Source organism: Neomonachus schauinslandi, chromosome 1, assembly GCF_002201575.2.
Source record: "Neomonachus schauinslandi chromosome 1, ASM220157v2, whole genome shotgun sequence".
Classification (NCBI taxonomy): Eukaryota; Metazoa; Chordata; class Mammalia; order Carnivora; family Phocidae; genus Neomonachus; species Neomonachus schauinslandi.
Genome location: NC_058403.1, coordinates 69,102,704 through 69,122,744, shown reverse-complemented (window position 1 = coordinate 69,122,744; position 20,041 = coordinate 69,102,704). Strand labels below are relative to the sequence as shown.

The 20,041-nt window shown below is 39.4% G+C and overlaps 2 protein-coding genes across 4 annotated transcripts in view; one reads left to right on the top strand and one right to left on the bottom strand.

Moving 5' to 3' along the window:
* LRCH3 (leucine rich repeats and calponin homology domain containing 3) overlaps positions 1 to 4,316 on the top strand; it is a 118,792-nt gene extending 114,476 nt beyond the window's left edge. For all 3 annotated transcript variants that reach the window (XM_044914343.1, XM_044914345.1, XM_021692383.2), the window contains one exon: positions 1,371 to 4,316. In XM_044914343.1, the coding sequence (XP_044770278.1) occupies positions 1,371 to 1,493 (123 nt within the window). In that variant the 3' untranslated portion in view covers positions 1,494 to 4,316. The remainder of the gene's footprint in view (positions 1 to 1,370) is intronic.
* Positions 4,317 to 5,637: 1,321 nt separating this feature from the next.
* Positions 5,638 to 20,041, bottom strand: part of IQCG (IQ motif containing G) — a 40,184-nt gene continuing 25,780 nt past the window's right edge. The window contains exons 6-10 of the mRNA XM_044920598.1: positions 19,093 to 19,254; positions 18,049 to 18,123; positions 8,311 to 8,442; positions 7,482 to 7,583; positions 5,638 to 5,775 (exon numbers count right to left, since the gene is read on the bottom strand). Coding sequence (XP_044776533.1) covers positions 5,638 to 5,775; positions 7,482 to 7,583; positions 8,311 to 8,442; positions 18,049 to 18,123; positions 19,093 to 19,254 — 609 coding nt within the window. The remainder of the gene's footprint in view (positions 5,776 to 7,481; positions 7,584 to 8,310; positions 8,443 to 18,048; positions 18,124 to 19,092; positions 19,255 to 20,041) is intronic.

Genomic DNA, 20,041 nt, shown 5'->3' with positions numbered 1-20,041 from the left:
AAAACACGTGGTCCTGCATGTGGTTTGAGGGGAGTAGTTGTACATTCTCTTCAGAGCACATGGCGTTCCCTGTAAGCCGCCTGGAAGGTAAATGTGCATCTGGAAAGCATGAGCCTTGGGGAGAACAGCTAAACCACATGCAGTGCAAGGCACTCTGGAGAAGAGATCAGGGAATTGGCCTCAGAGAAAATACGCCTCTCCCAAGAGCAAAACACCCTGCAGGTTCATTTTAGACTAGTTCATCTGTACTGACAGTCAGTGGTACTCAAAGTATTTATACAAAGTTGCTAGTTTTATAAGGTCAAAGGATCGCAGTTACCTTGTTTTATCAAGATTAAGTATTAAAATTTTGAGTAAGAAGCATAAGGACCCATAACTATTCAAAATAAATGTTATATTTTTTATTGCAACTAATTTTGTAAAACTTCCTAATAATACAGTAAAGTGCTAATGAAAAGTCCAGCCCTCTTCTTTAATAAACATGTGTAGTCTCCTTTTTAGTGGAACCAGAACTCTACTTTCTGTCCTTTGTGAGCAGTGTCTATTTTTCTGAATATTTAGTCTTAAAAGAAAAACCAATGATAGGTGCTATTCTTAAGCTCTGCCTTTTTCTCTTTCGAGAAAGGATTAGCCGAACATTAATGAGGCAAACACGATAGAAGTATTTTAACTTCCTTTAGGAAACATATGAACACCTTTCAAATATACGGTAATTAAAACGTTCCTGACTAAACTCACATCATTGTTCTGTAGCATGATTTAATCCATTCGATACCAGGATATGAAATAGTGGTTTCTTCCTGTGTTCCCTGCCTGGTACAAGAGCCCTGATTTTCACAGTCAGGATTATAATGTAGCTGGTGGGCATCCCTCCCTCCCTCGTGCAGCCTGGCTTATGGCATGAACCCAATTACATCCTGTGGTATGTAATTTCGGGAGCACTTTCTCCTCCAATGTTAGATCTTTCGGGCTTGAGCCATCTGGTAACTTGGAACTGCTTTTCTGTTTTCCCTGCCTCCGTTTGCTGATCTGCATTTTGCTCTTTTATTTATCGGGGATGAAGGATGTTGCTTTGACTCCATAGTATTCTGTTATCCTCTGTTGTATGTATTAAGTGTCTGTAACTTGTCCTTATTCCAGTTTTCAAAATGACCTGTATGTGTATGTTCAGTTGTTTTAATAAAGTGAGCGTCAGATGCCATCTCTGTGTAACTCGTATGAACAGAGGTCAGTTCCCCAGGTGCTGACCTGTCCTATCTCAGGTGACCGTTAGGAGGGAGAGAAGAGGTGCTTATTTTTTCTCTTCAGTTCGTTGATGTTCATCCTGTTTTCTCTTTTGTTTGTTTTTATGTTACGTTGTCCCATTTCAGGAGCAATTATGTTTGCCTCTGCACATTTTAGAAGAGAAAGGTTTGAGCCAGGTCGCAGTGACGGTGCAGGCTCTCCTGGAGCTTGCCCCCCCCAAGCAGCAGCACCACTTGTCTGCTGCGTGAGGACCCCCAGCACCTGGGCGCTGGCCCGGCCAACCCGGAGCAGGACGGGATTGCTGCTGCCAGCCGGCTGCTTACGCAAAGCTCTTGCGTGCTCTTACGAGGGACTGTTTCCATGATTCCTAACAGGAATATGTTGCTTCATTTCTCCATTTTAGGGGAGGTTATATCCATTTCCATGGGACTGTTTTAGGAAGACACAGTTGGTTTTCGCAAATGAAACTTAATTGTCATTACTGAGAACCCGACGCCGAAGCCTAAACTGGCTGTGCTTTCCTAGAGAGCAGGCTTGTCTCCCATTCCAGGAAGAAAGCTTCTCAGAAGGATAGTCAGCTTTCCTGAAAGCAGAGACATGTTACTATCTTTACCTGTTTCCTGTTTCTGGAACCCACTGGTTTCCAAAACTGGCTGTTCATTAGAATCTCCTAGAGCATTTGTTAAAATGTAGATTCTCATTCCAGTAGGTCTAGAGCGGGGCCTGGGTATCTGCATTTTCAACTGACATAGTGAGACCACTTTCCCAAGCCGGGTATTTTTTGTTATGATGTCGAGAGTAATGACTCCACTATGTTTGTCAGCTGCATTTAAAATCAGAAGCTATGTTACGATTACTTGGGACTGTCTGTCCAAGGCAAAACAAATACAATGTAGAAGGCCTAGATTTTTGCATAGTAAAGCAACGAGAGAGGTAAGTTGTATTTAAGGCCAGCGTCTTAGGCCTTCCCTGAACTTCTGTCCACCACCACCACCTAAAACTTGGTTCTCATATGTGACATCCTGCTATTATCTGAACATTATAAACAAGCACTCTACACACAGGTTCCAAATCCTTAGGATGGTAACAGGCACTGCTCAGCGTCATTTCCATTGAGCTCCCCCACCGCCTCCCCCACGCCGCTCCCAGGATACCGGGACCCGCAAATACCTTCCACTCACGGCAGATACACTTCCAGCTCCCTGACCGATGGAAGATTGTGAAAACAGAGCAGAAGGAGTAAAAGAGAAGCCAAGTTTCTTAATTTCTTTCAAGTAACTGCCAGTTTCCATGGCTGACTTAAGGCACTTGTGGTATCTTAAAAAACCGCGTGCTGTCTCTGTATGTAGCTCATCGAACTCTACCACGGGTGCCTTCTTCACTCCGCTGTGGGCCACGTAAGAGGGCGCAAGGGCTCATGGAGCACAAAGCCAGGAACCTTTGTTCAAGTTTAAACCACTAAGGTCTTTCTTACCCTAATCTTTTGAACCCCTTTTAGTTGTCAGCGTATCTTTTGGTATTCACTGCCTTTATAAACCAAGTAAATAAGAGTAAGTGAAGATGCTAGTTATCTGAGATTTTTTTGGGTTGTGAACTATTCTGGACTTTCTTTACCAGTGCATGCATTTGAGCAAAATGTTCTCTCTTTATCATGTAAATGCAGCATCTAAAAGTAACTGGATAAAATCTTGTTGAGTATCTGGTCAAAATAATTTCTCCCTGTTCTCACAGGGAAACAAGTTCAGCAGAACATTCCACTTTGTCAAAGTTTAAAATTAAAGAACATAAAACATCTGATCTCAAAGCCCCACTGACCTTACAGAACAAAAGTAAAATGTTTTTTAACTGCTTAGAGCCAGACCCCGTTATATTTACAGTTCTAAACAGACCCACCAATCAAAGCGACTTGTTTAGAATTTAGCTGTGTGCATTTTTAAACTATAGGTATTTCTCCTTCTAGTCAACATTAAACCTCAGTTCAATTTCCAAATAATAGAAGCCATTTGAAATGAAACTCAGCAAAGAACAGGACTGTTTGTCACCTATTATGCAAGGAGTAATCCCAGAAGACATACAGAATGCAACATTTGGAAGATTTCCAACTATTTATCCCATAGGAATAAGTGGAAATTTCCACTTATTTCACATCTTATACATAACGTGCAACCTTATTAATGCATTTTTATCAAACTAATGCAAATTTATATTTGAATTACTAGAAAAAAATTGTGTACAGTTTTGGTTGATAGTGAAAGAAAAATATGTATTTCTTTTCTAAGTCAAGATGCAAAAACATTTCGTGATGTTTTTGCTAGAAAATTTTTGTATTCAGTGTTCTGTACGTACCTTTTTTTTTTTTAATAAACTGGAAAGAAAATTTAACATTTAGCCTTGCTAGACTCCAGTGTAAGATAAAGGTGCTGTAGTGGTTCTACCCGACCATTTATGAGCTTCCTACTGAAGCAGTGGCCAGCCCAGCACGGAAGTATGAACAAAGAGGAGGCTGAGTGCCCACCCACCAGGGCCCCTGGCAGCTGCGGAGACTGTAAGTGAGCAGGTTCTCTGGCAACAGCTTCTGGCTGGAGGGGCTGTTGTTTGGCTAGAACCGAATAGGGGGCTTATTAGGAGGTCACTCTCTTTAACAGCTTTTTAAAATACAGCCTCATAGCTAACTAAGGAGTCTGTGATTTCTCTTACTTGCTACAGCTCAACAGTGACTAATGACATGTGACTACGCTGATGAGTAGGACAAAGTTTTAACAACTAAGTGCTTAAAATGGTTATAGCAATGAAGGAAAACATGGGTATTTAGAAACTTTTTTATATACTTATTGCAGTGAGATGGTTTACAGCAGATTTCATTTTATTTCTGAAAATGTTGTAAACATGTAATTAGTAAAAGATTTTGTAAAACATTGTCCTATATTTGTATGTCTGTAAATATAATGCATAAGTTCTAAGTATAAATATGTCCATATCATGTATGTTATTTTAAATTGCCTGTATGCCACCTTACTTGTTGACATGAAAATAAAAGCCAACACTTCAATCGCATGAAATAAAGACTGACTTGAAAATGTTCGTACCTAAAGCATGGTTTCCTTGGCAAAAATGAAAGGTTACTTAGTTCCCTGGAGGGAACATCAGTAGAAACTGGTTCCTCATAACAGGCCCTTGAGATCAGTTTTGTGTGTGTTTTTTTTTTTTTTTACTTTTGTAAAGAAGTATAGATAACAGTATTGCCCTGTATTTGGAATTACGTATAAGGCTTAATTCGTGAAATACATATGATGCAATGATGCATTTGGACACTTTTCTCTCAGAAATTACCAACTGTGCGGGGCACCTGGGTGGCTCAGTGGTTAAGCGACTGCCTTCAGCTCAGGTCATGATCCTGGAGTCCTGGGATCGAGTCCCGCGTCGGGCTCCCTGCTCATTGGGGAGTCTGCTTCTCCCTCCAACCCTCCCCCCTCTCATGTGCTCTCTCTCTCTCTCATTCTCTCTCTCTCAAATAAATAAATAAAATCTTTATAAAAAAAAGTTTTAGAAATTACCAGCTGTGCAATAGGGAAAGCTTTAGCATCCCGAGACATTCTGCTTGGATTATCTTTACTCTTTCAGTCATAATATCCTGCAAGGTGAGAATTGTTGAGGAAGCAAAGCAGGCATAGACCCCGGTGTCTCACTGATCAACAAGCTCTGCAAGCTAGTCTGCCAGCAGGCCTGTGTCCCCACCTTACTAGGTTGTACATCCTAACATTTCTGTTTATTCTAATTCATTATTTTTTAAATTTATAATTTATATCCCTATTTCCCAGAAAAGGAGCTGAAGCAACCTATAATAAGATAGGTATTCCATGCCGCCACCACCCCAACAAAAACACCAAAGTGATAATAAACCTAAAAGACAGGAAGGAACCAACCTTTGGACCTTATACTGTGTCTATATTATGCTAGACACTTTATAAACATTATCTTGTAATTCCGAATGAACACTTGACTTTTGCTCAAGAGTTTTTTCACTGTAGACAAATGACAGAATCCGAGACATTACAGAAATTACTGAAGTTTTAATGCATCACAATAACTAATAAGCCCATGAACTTTTTTCTGGTAAGAAAAAGCAAGAGAAATCTTTGCAAGGCTCCTAGCAATACTTCTTCCCAGCAAAAGTTTTTCAAAATATGAAGCAGCCCTAAGTCGATGGTATACTCCTAATTCAGGGTTTGAAAACTAATGCAACAGGCAAAGGGAAGGAACCGGGCAGCACCTGGGAATGTCCAGATAAGAAACAACCTGTAGATACAAGTTATCTGTGCTGCTAAAGTTTCTTCCTCCCTTCAAGTCCTCCTCCCCGTCTCCAGAAGACCAGGGGAAAAGACGAGAACTCCATCACTTTTTCTTGCCTTTCCGCTTGTCCTTGGCTTTGCCTTTACCTTTAGAATCCTTGCCATCATCTTTGTCCTTCTTAGGCAGTCTGAAACCACCAATTTCCCTCCGTATCATAGTGCCTCGCCACCAGGCCTGGAGCTGGAAGAGAAAGGGGGAGTGAGTACAATTCAGAGTAGGCCTGCCAAGCTGCATCCTTTTCGCATAAGGGAGTTGTCTTGTCATAAAGTAACTTCTGTCTGAAGAATGGTGTGTGTCTGAAACATGGAAGCAGCCAAGTCCGCTCTCCCTCCAGCAACGCTCGCCTGTTTGCTGGATCCACAACTGAAGCCACGGACTCCTGAGTAAAGTTCGCAAGGAGTAAACATAAGGAAAAGGAATCTGATTAGGCCATTCTTTCCTTTACACTTAGAAACCTGGTTCCCATGTACTGCTTCTCTTTAGGAACATCCAAGTTCCCCACATCCAAACCATTTGATCCAAAGCAATGTTAGTTAGCTAGACCAGCAATTGGTCAAAGATAATTTCGATGACTTCAGTAGGCTTCCTGGTGCATTTCATGGCTTTAATGATTGATAAAAGGATCAGTACTCCTCTTTCGAAAAGGATTTCGATAGCTGCTTAAATATCTGTCATTAAACACAACTCTTCTGAATACAGTCTGGGCTACTTTAAAATCAGACTAAGCCCTAAAGACTGGGAGCAAATCCATTAGTGAAAACAAGTTTTCAGCTAGTCCTTACATTTTAGCTCTAAATCAAGGAATCCTGCCAAATAAAAAACACCAAAGAGGCTCGATAAATCCTTGCTAACTATACATCTGCCTCTCTCCCAATAGAAAGCTCATGTTTAGGTTTGGATACCTGGTTCTAAATGTACTTTAAAGCTTTCTTAATCTACCCCATAACATATATATCACAAACTACTGTTTACACACTAGGATCTCAGCAGACCCTCCTCTTTCAGAGAGAAAGGCAATCCTCTAAACAACAGTCCTGGTCCAGCTAATGTTTATTTTTGCTTGAAAATATTTCCCAGAATCTGACCTGCCAGTTTCAACATGACTAATATACATGAGTTCATAGAAAATTAAAAATTTTTTTTTCTAGACTGCTACTTATTCCCTCCACCTTTTTGTGAAAACAGCTCTTATCAGAACCTAGCAGATAGCCTGGGCTAACATATAAATAGGATTTTGAGAAGCTCCTCCAGGGGCGCCTGGCTGGCTCAGTCAGTAGAACATGTGACCTTGATCTTGGGGTAATGAGTTCAAGCCCCACGTTGGGGGTAGAGTTAGTTAAAAAAAAAAAAAAAAAAAAGGCAGCAGCAGCTCCTCCAAGAGCTGTTCTGATTATAAATAACATTCTTAAATTTGACCTTTGGGAGCAAGTTCTAGGTCCTGCTTCCCCTGCTAACCACCACTTTCCCCTGGATTAAGAGTTGGGGACATGTCCCTTGCTATGTGAACTATTTCCCTGCACCAAGGACTGCAGGCAAGTTCCAGTAATAACAAAAGGCCATCCTTCCTTAGAGATCTCCTGTTCCATGCTTCATAATAAAAGAGAAAAACTTTGCGTTCCTCAGTGTTAGGCCAGCTGTTGAATTGAAGGTGCCCTAAGATGCCAACTCTGGGGCGCCCGGGTGGCTCAGTCAGTTGAGTGACTGCCTTCGGCCCAGGTCATGATCCTGGACTCCCAGGATCGGGTCCCACATTGGACTCACTGCTCAGTGGGGAGTCCGCTTCTCCCTCTGACCCTCCCCCTTCTCGTGCTCTCACTCTCACTCTCCCTCTCTCAAATAAAAATAAATAAAATCTTAAAAAAAAGATGCCAACTCTGGCTTTCTACCTTTATGATGCTCTTTAATTCCAAGTCATCCTGTTCTGTCTTCTTCCTGGTCTTCTCCTTTTCTAACCGATCTTCAGTGATGACCTGTTCATACTCCCTTATCTATAAAAGTAAACATGAATCCTAGGTTATAAGACAGTCTTGGCAAGGTGTGGCCCAGCCAGCCCTGCACATTTAATATAAAATTTGAAAATAAAGTATGCCAAACCTAAAGATAAACCAAAGAAAAGAAAAAAACTAAGTGGATTCCTATGTTGTAAATATTCATATATTAACTATATAAAAAATTTTTCAGTTTGGATCATTCAAATTTCCTATAAAATCTTGCATAAAAATGAACTAGTAACTTGATGTGTGTTTAATGACCTCAAAGTAATGTAATTTTTTTTTTTAAACTCATAGAAAGTACATACACAAATAGCCATCTTTTAAAAGAGAAATTTGGGAAGTTTTACAGTTATTCAATGACGAAACCATAATCGGGAGCTTTTTAAAAATCATAATTTACAGATTATCTTCAGAGACCATAAAGTAGAAATAATAACAGTATCTATCTCAAGAGATTGTTGTGAGGGTGAAGTAAGTTCTTTGTGTGGAACGCTAGCAAAGCGCCTGGAACCGAGTGAGCACCATGGTGGTGTGTCAGCTGCGGCTATTACTGTCCCCATCATGGATGTCGTCGTCATCATCATCATCACAGAGAAGACACTCAGTGGTTTACAGGCACACCTCCACTTTGTCACAGAAATGGCGTTACCCAGCTGCCGTAGCTCAGCTACCACCCAGTCCTCTGGCGCTCAGCCTTCCACTATCGAGACTGCTTCCTTACCGTCTTTGCGAGTTCTTGAAGGTGTGCTAAGTCACTGGCCTTAGCAGCTTTGAGAGCATTTAGTTCATTCTGTTTCATTTCTGTGTCCTTATCAAATTTCTCCATCCAGAACTCTAGCTTTTCCTCAAGTTTCTGTTCGGAAAGAACATTAAAACATGGGTTCCACCAGACACAAAGCCTGATATACTGTATGAATCATTTATATAAGGTTCGCGAAAAAGCAAAACCTCTAGAGTGATAGAAGTCAGACTCGTGGCTACCTCTAGGGGATGGGTTGCTTTATTTGATCAGGAAGGGACAGGAGGGAGACTTCTGGGATGTTGTAAATGTGTTCTATATCTCTGTGTGGGTGGTGGTTACAGGAGTATATATATGCAAATGTTCAAACTATATGCTTAATATGTGTTACTCAATTTAAAAACAGAGGGAAGAGGGCCTTCCAGGTGTCTGGATAAGGGAAATCGGAAAGGAATAAAGGGTAGGTAGGAAATTTTGAAGGATAAAGAATAGCACAGATAAATCTTTGATTAGTAACAGTAAATACCAGGGGCGCCTGGGTGGCTCAGTCGGTTAAGCGTCTGCCTTCAGCTCGGGTCATGATCCCAGGGTCCTGGGATCGAGCCTCACGTCAGGCTCCGCGCTCATCAGGGAATCAGCTTCTCCCTCTGCCTCTGCCTTCTGCTCCCCCCGCTCATGCTCTCTCTCTCTCAAATAAATTTAAAAATAAACAATAAAATCTTTTTAAAAAAATAACAGTAAATAGCAGTTGAGAAGGGTACAATGTCTTCAAAATCCTAAAAAATAATAAATGTGAGTCTTAAGATTCTATACTTTGCTAACCTAGTATTCAAATGTGAGAGAAAGGAAGACTATACCTGGTCTTTAGAGAAGAGTTAAGAGGGTATTTTAGCAATGAAATCTAAAATTTCATTTTAGAAAGAGTACACGTGAGAAACAATAAAATGTATATTTAAGCTACATAATATACTTTTTTAAAATAAATCATAATCTGGAACTAAAATCCCAAATTAGGCAGTATCGTCTCCTGGAAACAGCCCAGACAGGCTCTGAAGGCAGAATGCCCAGGTTTCACTCCCAACTCTGGGACTCAAATAAGTTAACTTAAATTCTTTAAGCCTCAGTTCCCTCACTTATTAAATGGAAATATGTAACCAACTATTTCAGCATGGGATTTAGGAGAGGAAGAGTTAAAACTTTGCTTTAATAAAGACAAGAAGATAAAAGTATTGATTAACTCTAGACTTAGGAGGAAGAACAAAGTATAAATATGTATGTTAAAATGTCAAGGGTTACCACTCCAAGAACATAATGCCATAACTTCCAAACTCCTAGATCATGTACCTCAAGAATGATATATCAAGAGGAGTCTTTAGCCTCTAACTCTGAAACTAATAATACATTATATGTTAATTAATTGAATTTAAATTAAAGAGGGCGCCTGGGTGGCTCAGTTGGTTAAGCAACTGCCTTCGGCTCAGGTCATGATCCTGGAGTCCTGGGATCGAGTCCCGCATCGGGCTCCCTGCTCGGCAGGGAGTCTGCTTCTCCCTCTGACCCTCCTCCCTCTCATGCTGTCTCTCATTCTCTCTGTCTCAAATAAATAAATAAAATCTTTTAAAAAATAAATAAATAAATAAATAAAATAAAAATAAAAAAAATAAAACAAGTGGAATAGAAAAAAAGCAGCATAACACAATGAAAACAACACAAGCTTCAGAGCCTATCAGAGCCCTGTTCAAATCTTAAATCTCCCATTTTCTAGCTGTATATATTGGACATGTTAATTAATACCTCTGAGGCTTTGTTTCTTCTTTGTAATATGGGACTAATATTACCTACATCCTAGGATTATTATGAGGAATAAATATAATGTATATGGTGCCTGGCATTAAAAGGCTTTCAATAGGGACGCCTGGGTGGCTCAGTCAGTTAAGCGGCTGCCTTCGGCTCAGGTCATGGTCCCGGGGTCCTGGGATTGAGCCCCACATCGGGCTCCCTGCTCAGCGGGGAGCCTGCTTCTCCCTCTGCCTCTGCCTCTCCCCCTGCTTGTGCTCTGTCTCTCTCTCTGACAAATAAAATCTTTTAAAAATAAAATAAAATAAAAGGCTTTCAATAAATGGTGCTTATTTTAATTATAACTAACTAAATAAATGAAATTTTTTAAAAAGAGTCTTTAGGTGGTACATTGACATGGAATTTTTTTTAAAACATGATTCAATTAATCATTCTGATCAAGTTAAAGAGAATATATCAGTTTGGTGCAATCATGTCTTTAACATCTTTCTAACTCTTGTTAACATTTTTCTTCTTTTTTTTTAACAAGAAGAGACAGTCTCCAGGCAGGCAAGAAGAACTGGCTAAAATGCAATAATATCATTTGGTATTTATTGAACTTCTATTTATGTTAATCTCTACTTATGGCAAATGATACTGGTTTTTCTTTTATAGTAATGATATAAAAATCTTAATTTTGTTGTTTAGGTGAGTAATTATGTACAAAATCGTAATAACACAGGTGGTATGCTGATAATACAAAACTATGAAAGTGGTATGCAAATAATGACTTTGCACTAGACAGCAAGAAATCGAACAATATGGGATGCCTGGGTGGCTCAATTGGTTAAGCATCTGCCTTTGGCTCAGGTCATGATCTCAGGGTCCTGGGATCAAGCCCCACATCAGGCTTCCTGCTCAGTGGGGAGTCTGCTTCTCCTTCTCCCTCTGCCTGCCGCTCTGCCTACTTATGCTCTCTGCTCTCTCTCGTGTTCTCTCTCTCTAATAAATAAAATCTTCAAAAAAAACACACAAATAACTTGTAGATTAAGGAAGTAATAAATTATAAACTACAAATTATAATGCCTATAATTTATTTAAAGGCGTGAAAAAGGTAAGATGGATTAATGGAGGAAGGATGTATAGAAATGTGATGAAGCAAGAATAAAAAAATCTTAATGGTAGAATCTACCAGTAGATGATATGGGTGTTCACTGTAAAATTCTTCCAACTCTGTGTTTGTTTGGAAACGCTCAAAATAAAATGTTGGGGAGAAATAAATTAGAAATTATTTGAAAGGAATGACGACAACAGGGGCATCTGGGTGGGTCAGTCGTTAAGCATCTGCCTTCAGCTCAGGTCATGATCCCAGGGTCCTGGGATCGAGACCCATGTCAGGCTCCCTGCTCAGCAGGGAGTCTGCTTCTCCCTCATCCACTGCCCTTGCCCCCACTTGTGCTCACTCGCGCTCTCTCTCATGCTCTCTCTCCCAACAAGTAAATAAAAATCTTAAAAAAAAAAAAAAAGGAATGACAACATAAGCATTATGTATCAAAACCTGTATTCTGCAGCCAAACAGTACTCAGAAAATATGTTGGGTTACATGCATGTATTAGAAAATAATAAAATTTAAAAATAAGTGAATAAAACATTTAAAAAAAACTAGACAAAAGATTATCAACTAATTACTCAAAATAAAAGCAAAAACCAATGTGAAAAGGAAAAAATAAAACAAACAGATTTGCTCAATAAAGCCAAAAGATGGTATTTGCGAAGACCAATAAAATGGCCAAAACTTTGACAAATCTTAGCAAGAAAAAGAGAGAGAAGACACAAATTTTTTAAAAATAAAGATGAAAAAGATAACTACAGGAATAAAGGAAAGTTTTAAATTGTGAGAGACTGGAGCCCACCTTTATACTAATAAATTTGAAAGGAATGTTTTAGATGAAATGGGTTCTTTCTAGGAAGAAATTACCAAAAATGACTCAAAAAGAGATTATTTAGATGAAGACATCAATAATCATTTAAAAATTGAAAAGGTAGCTGACCATCTCCCCTTGAAAATGGTACCCAGACAAGATTGTCTATGACTAAATTTTAGCAAAGTTTCAAGGAACAGATAATAATCTATTTGTTCTATTGGTATTTTTAGGTTTCAGAGCATAAAAAGGTAGAAAGCTTCCCAAGTCAAGCTGCTAAGTTAGCATAACTGATAGCAACACAAAGACCACCAAAAAATAAATCTATAGGTTAATCTTGTTTATGGAATATATAAATGCAAAATAAAAATCTATGAATCAATCTAGCAGTCTGGTAAAAGAATAATATATTATGAACAAGTAGGGTTTATCCCAAGAATTTAAAGATGATTCAACAGCAATAAATCTATTAATATATTTTACTTTATTAGCATATTAAAAAAGAAAAAGCCCATATCATCTCAATGGATGGAAAAAATCCATCTCATAAAACATGAATGCTCATTCCAGATTAAAAAGGAAAAAAAAAAAAAAAACCTCGGCAAGACCAAAAGGAAACTTACTTAACTTGATAAAAGTTTATCTCCCATAAACCTACGGAGTAAACCTCATACAATCCCCATTTGTGCCTGTATCAACTGACGGCCTCTCAACCCCACATGCATCCTTCACCGGCCAGCTTTGTCACCCTGGATGCTTGCTCTAACTAGTTCTCTTTTGCCCTGTGGCACAGTGATAAGCTTTGTCAGTAGAGGGTGCTGGAGGGACATGACAGGAGAGCTTCACTCCTTGGTTCCAGCGTCCTTCCTCTTTTGTTCCTGGGGCACATGCATGACAGTGGCATGTGTGTGGGACACTGATGCCACTTATTCACCGTCAAGTTCTGTTGACACAACAGGATTCTTGCTTACCAAAGAGCCCACCGTTCCCAGTTTGCCCACTTTATCCCACTACCTATGAACGTGCTCTGACCCAGAACAACAAAGCAAACATCTCTCTCTGTTTATCCCTTCCTTGGATACAATCCTTCGAACCTAGGATGGTCTTTAGAGTTCTCTTTTATCCTTTCTTTGTAGCCAATCCCTTATTATCAGTTAATGATTCTTTTGCTAAATGTTCCCTGCTGAAACTACTGGTGTGTTTTCTGTCACCTAACTGAACCGTGATTCAAAACTGGTACCCAAAATAGCTTCTGTCCCACCTTCTCATTCATATGTCTTATTAAGGCATCCAAAGTCCTTGCTACGTCCTGTTCATCAGATAGAATCAGCATCATGCTGTGGACTACTACAATGTTTTGCAGAAAGTCAAAGCAGGCAGTGTCTCCGTAGACGGTATTATGGCCCTGATGTGAGCCTGTGAGGGTATACTGTTGGTCCTGCCAGGTAAAAGCAAACTGCTTCTGGAGCTTCTTCCAAACTGGGTTGGAGACACAAGCTTTGGTCAGGTGAAGGTTAATAGCTGCCTACCAAGTGCCAGTGGCCTTTGAAGAATTTCTCCAGTCAAGATACTACACCTGGAACCGTAGCTGCAGTTGGAGTCATCACCCGACCGCACTTACAACAGCCCCAGTCATTGTCCAAGATCATTCAACTCAACAGGCCACACAGCTGAGTTAAATGGGGATGTGGTAAATATCACTACCTCTGCTTCTTTCTTCTTTGTTGGCACTAATTTCTGCAGTTGCAGCAGGCGTCCAGCATTTGCTCATGATTTACTATGTTGGTAGGAAGAGGAAGTTCCAGAGACTTCTACTTAGCCCTTACCACCATGATAGCCCTCACTCCATAGGTCAGAGAGCCAGTGTGGAAATTCTGTCTGTTGCTGAGAATGTCTATTCCAATTATATGTTCCATAATGGGAAATAACTACAGGGTGGATCCACAGAACAAGTGGTCCCAGAGTAAATCAGACTTGAGTTAAGACTCCACCTATCACCTGAGCACTACAATCCCTCATTTTGAGTAGGGACCACAGTGTTGTTTCGGGTCCCCAGGAATTAATATCAAATCAGAGCCAATGTTTAGTAATCTGAAAAAGTCTGGGTATTTTCTGTTTTCCAGTGTATAGTAACTGGTCCCTTTGAGTAGGCTTAGGGGAAGATTCACAATATATACCTGCAGTAATAGTGCAGAGTTCATCCTCAGGGGGACGTGGCCCTTTCAATTAAGGAGCTTTGGTCTCTGAATTGACTTAGTTCTGGAAATTGGAGGAGAAACCATGATCCTTCATTGTGTTGACTCAGATCAGGGTTTTGGCTTCTAATCTTGGACTTTCTTCTGTTACATATATCAAGTAATTCTTTATCAGGCCCCTCATCAATTTTGTTCATAGGGATACCATGATTAATCAGCTGTTGCCAAATACCCCTATGGGCAAAGGCATTCTAATTTCCAGTACATTCCTACTGCCCTTCATGGTAAATGTGTTCACCTGTCTTTAGCAGTTAAGTGCTGCCACATGTCCTCTGGCTCTCCAGGATCCCATCATCACCACTGACATCAGGGAAGCCATTTCAATGATGATATCACCCATGATCTTACCTGGCCTACATAGGAAAGCAACCAAAGACCTTTTCGAGGATGCAGGTGCTCCCCTCACTAATGTATTTCTCAATGTCTTAGTATAGGAGTGTCCTCTGGGAAAAAATGTCTCACAGTAACTCATTACATGTAGGTGCTCAGCAGCAGATCTGTAGGTCACACAAATTCACTCTGATATTCCTATTTCCCTAAGTCTTTGGATTCTCCTCCAGATCATAGCAGGGAAGCTCTGGCATCTCCACCTCATTAAATGTGGGCCACTGCTGAGTTGTTGAGTCCAAGTTTCAAGTGAACTCTTAGAGTCACCTCCAGCTTCACAAGCTATCACATCAAATCCAGAATCTCTAGTAAGTATATCCATATCAATGAACGTGACTCAATCCAGCATTATATCCCACCCGCATTGGTCTAACATCCTTAGAATCCATTCCCACACATCTCCCAATTACAAGCGAAGTCTTGTAATGCTTTAGGTTTATAAGCTATTTCCCTCTGAATTATAGTTATCTGAGTTATCTGTACCCTGGAACTTGCTGAGATTTGACTCTAGTAATGGATCCAGGGGCAATAGGAGTGATTGTGCTGGGTCTCGAGAGTGAGCATCTGACTCAGATGAAGTTATTACTACGGCATTTTCAGGGAAAATAAGGCTAATCTCCTCAGACCCTGGAGGGCATACTACTTCCACAGGCAAGGGAGGCTCAGAGTTACTTGGGGGTTCAAGATTATCAATTACTTCTTTTTTTTTTTTAAAGATTTTTTATTTATTTGAGAGAGAGAGAATGAGAGAGAGAGAACACATGAGAGGGGGGAGGGTCAGAGGACGAAGCAGACTCCCTGCCGAGCAGGGAGCCCGATGCGGGACTCGATCCAGGGACTCCAGGATCATGACCTGAGCCGAAGGCAGTCGCCCAACCAACTGAGCCACCCAGGCGCCCTATCAATTACTTCTGAATCCATAGAGATGTTCCTATTCCGAGTTTCAGGGTCCCATTATTTCCCAATAAATGCCCTAACTTGCACGTGAGAAACTTGGCATGATTATGAATTCATGTGTAATACTGACTGAAATACTATTAATACCAAGAATAGAAAAATGGGGCCCCATTATCACTACTACTAATCAACATTACACTTGACACTCAAGCTATACAATAAGCCACAAAATGGAAACAGACATATAAATAACAAAAAGGAAAATATAAATTTGTCTGCAGTCAATAAGATTTTCTATCTAGAAAATCTAAATGAATCAACTGAAAAACCATTAAAACTAATATGAGAGGACATAAGGCATCTACGGCGATAGGCAAAAATGAATAGCCTTTCCATATACCATGCATTTGGAGACATATCTAAGAATGTTTAGCATTGTTATACTAGCAAAACTCAGAAACAACCTGAATGTCCACTGGCAGAAGAATGGTTAACTAAATTTTGGTCTATCCCTTCAATGGGATATTATATAGCAGTTGTACTGCTATAGGAAACATTAAGACAAAGTATATTTAAAAAAAAAAACAGGGGCACCTGGCTGGCTCAGTCATTAAGCATCTGCCTTCGGCTCAGGTCATGATCCCAGGGTCCTGGGATCGAGCCCCGCATCGGGCTCCCTGCTCCACAGGAAGCCTGATTCACCCTCTCCCACTCCCCCTGCTTGTGTTCCCTCTCTCGCTGTGTCCTCTCTGTCAAATACATAAAATCTTTAAATAAATAAATAAAAATTTTTTAAAAAAACAGTCTGGAACAATATATATAGTAGGATCCATTTATGTCACAAATATCAATATATTAATAAATAAATAGATGGCTAGATAAATACTAAAAACGTAAGTATTTAGGTACATACACAAGTATGCATATCAAAAAAAAGATGTAGAAGAAATATTGGAACAATTTGGAGTGATTACAAGAGCTTTCACTTTTTCACCTTTTAAAATCTGTGTATTTCTGTGCTGCCTCAAATTTTTCATTGAAAAATACTTACGGGGGCACCTGGGTGGCTTAGGTCATGGATCGAGCCCGACATCAGGCTCCCTGCTCAGCGGGAGCCTGCTTCTCTCTCTCCCACTCCCCCTGCTTGTGTTCCCTCTCTCACTGTCTCTCTGTGTCAAATAAATAAATAAAATCTTAAAAAAAAAAAGTATTTATGCATTGCTTATGTTATTGGGTTGTTGATCTAGGAAACACTGACTTTATCCATCCATTATCCATTTATCCACCAACTCATCTGACTGTTATTAAGCACATGCTAACTATGCATCTAACACTTGAACAAGTAACATGGTACATAATCCCTAAACTGCCTGGGTGTAAGACCCTATTCCTAATAGCCTACCAGATTTTTGTTTTCAGTAAGGCCCTCTGAGATAGCATCTATAAAGTATTTCTTTAACCACAAATTTGGAATTGTTTACTGAAAATTTATTAGCTTTTCTCAAAGAAGCTAGACAATTGTAAGCTAGAAATTTTTTCCTTATCCAACAGGGATATTTTTTTAAAACTCCATTCAGCTTAGTTTGTTATTAGTTTTAGAAATACTAATTAAAACCATTTCAATCACATAATTCACACAAGAAGAAAGAAGATAAAGAAATATATGAAAAAATGGTCAATTTTTCAATTCCATTAGCAAAAAAAAAAAGCAAAATAAAACAACTCATTAAATTAACACCTTAAAAATATCTAAAATGCCTAGTGTGGTTGATGATACCTTGAAATTAGTGTCAGCAATTTACATTGTTGATGGTAGTGTAGAATAGAAAGTATTAGCAATATTTATCAAGAGTCCAGTCTCTCTGACATAACACTGTCATGTTTCAGATTTACTTTTGGTAAATAACTGCAATGAAGGAAAACAGTTTTTTGGGCAAAGCTTTCATTACTGCATTATTTATAATAATGAAACCTTGGAAATAATCTAAATATCCAAAATAAAGGGTAACAAGCAAACTATGGCATAACCATTCAATAGAACATATAACTATTTTAAACTATTTTATGAAGACACTGTAATAACAAAAAAAATGAGTGAAAAAGCAATTGACAATTTAAAAAAATCTTCCCTCAACTAAGAGTGTGTTATTTTAATAATTTTAAAAATCAGTAAATTTTATTTTAAAATTATGACTATGAGGAATATAGGAGCAAGAAAACAGTTTCTTATATAATGCTAAATGATAAAGGCAGAAGACAAAATTTTACCTGTACTCAAATTACAGCTTTATAAAATATTTATTCAGATAGATAACTGTGAGACAAGATATGGGCTACAGCTCATTCATCAGGCCGGTAGAATTATGGTTGATTTTTTTATCCCTCAAAAAATTTTTCCTTAAAAAAAATTTTTTTTGCCATCCTTGGTATTTTGTAAGTGGAACACAAACCCATTAGAGGGTAGAAAAGTTTTGGTGACCCACCTGCTGCTCCTTTCTAAGGAACATTTCAATCTCCATATGAATCCTGTTCTCTTCTTCGGTTTTCAGCCTCAGCTTCTGTGACAACAATAAACCAGTATCAGGAATTCTTGCCATGAGAAGTTCTCAAGATTAGAGGTGTAGCTGTGACCATATCTCAGTTTTCTTTACCAGCTGGGATCCCAAGAATCCTGCCATATTGCTCTAGGGCGGCAAATCATTCCCTTCAACCCAATTCGTGCTCATGAACATCACTGAGCCATGTGTCGGGCACTGTGCAGGACACGTGCCAGTGCCCAGGACAAAAGGACCAGGATCCGCTTGCCTGGATAAAGTGATGTCAATTTAAGGAGAGAAACAATACTTCAAGGGGACAAGGTTCTTAGGCCTAGAAAAGGAAATTCCAGAATGCAAGGAAAGTTTGTAGTCAGAGTCGTATGACAAACCTGGGGGAGTAAGCTTTCAAATAAGGGGGGCCCAGAGAAAGCAGTCCTCCTCCCCACGGATGACGCCATTCATGTTTGCTCCTTCCCACCTACCTATTGTTCATTTAGCCATTGTGTCCTTCCTTTTCTAATGAGGGTCTACTCCTTGTTTCTTTCTCCTGATAATTTTTCACTGTGACTTGCCAGCTTTATAAATTTAGGTTTGAATGAAGTTCAGCTCTCTTGATTTTATATTTCTTAATGGAGGGATAAAAGGTACCAGTTGGGCAGCAGCAAAAAACCACACTTAGTAAGTATCTTGGAACGGCAACTGGTTTCATAAAATAAGGATAAAGTGACCAAGGGAAGAAAGTACAACTGATTTTCAAAGTCATCACAAAAAACAGTGGATGTAGCCTACAGCCTATCAGAATCTCTACCTGCAAATACACAAGACCTCATTCTGTTTTTGTTTCTAGTCTCAAATGTGAGAGCTGCAGGAGAGATCGAGCAAAGATCAAGAAAATCTTCCCCTCCTTCCTCCTCTGTTAGCTGAGGCAATACGAAGAGTGACAGCTCGAATGCCATGTACTGTGTTCATTCCTAATGTAGTAGTGATTACCTCTATCTCTTCCAGCAAGAGCTCCTCAGTTCTGTTACATTTCTTCTGGGTCTGGGAGATCTGCAGCTCAGTGTTTTTCTTCATATAGTGATTTTCCATGTTGGTTTTTGCCTTCATCTCTTGCAACTGGTCCTTGAGGTGAGCAATATATTCATTCCGACTCTGTAGAGGTTAAGACCAAGTTTCTAAATTAAAATACATTCAGGGGGCGCCTGGGTGGCTCAGTTCGTTGGGCAACCGACTCTTGATTTCAACTCAGGTCATGATCTCAGGGTCATAAAATGAAGCCTGGCATTGGGCTCTTTGCTCAGTAGGGAATCTGCTTGAAATTCTCTCTCTCTCCCCCTCCCTTTCCCTTTGCCCCTCCCCCTGGCCTCTCTCTTTCTCTCTAAAATAAATAAATCATGTTAAAAATAATAAAGTAAAAAAAAAATACATTCTACCTCCATTCAGTTCAGCCAATGGCTAAAGCCTACCTTTTGTATTTATAAATCAACAAGGAACTGGATCTATTTTTCTGTTATTGCACTATAGGAAAGTTAGCCAATAATCATGGATAGTATACATGAAAATGAAGGATAAGTAGTTCTCAGCATCAGGAATGGGAGATTCTTTCCTAGGTACACTATTTGGGTAGTTTGTATACACAAAGGTTTCCCATTACTATCACAGTTTGGTAGAAAGAGCCCTGGTCTAAATGATCAAAAGACCTGTCTTCCCACCCAAGCCCCCAATAGCTGTGTTAACCTGGCCAAGTCAGTTAAACTCTTCAAGTCTTACCTTCTATAAAATAAAAACATTAATATCTGCCCTGTCTGAAATACCTCAGCAAGTGATTATAAGGAATTAATTAAGAATATGTAAAAACTCTTTGCAGGTCACAAAATGCTTGGCAATTTCAAGGTTTCCATATTCATTAAAAAAATATTCATTCAGTACCATACTAAGT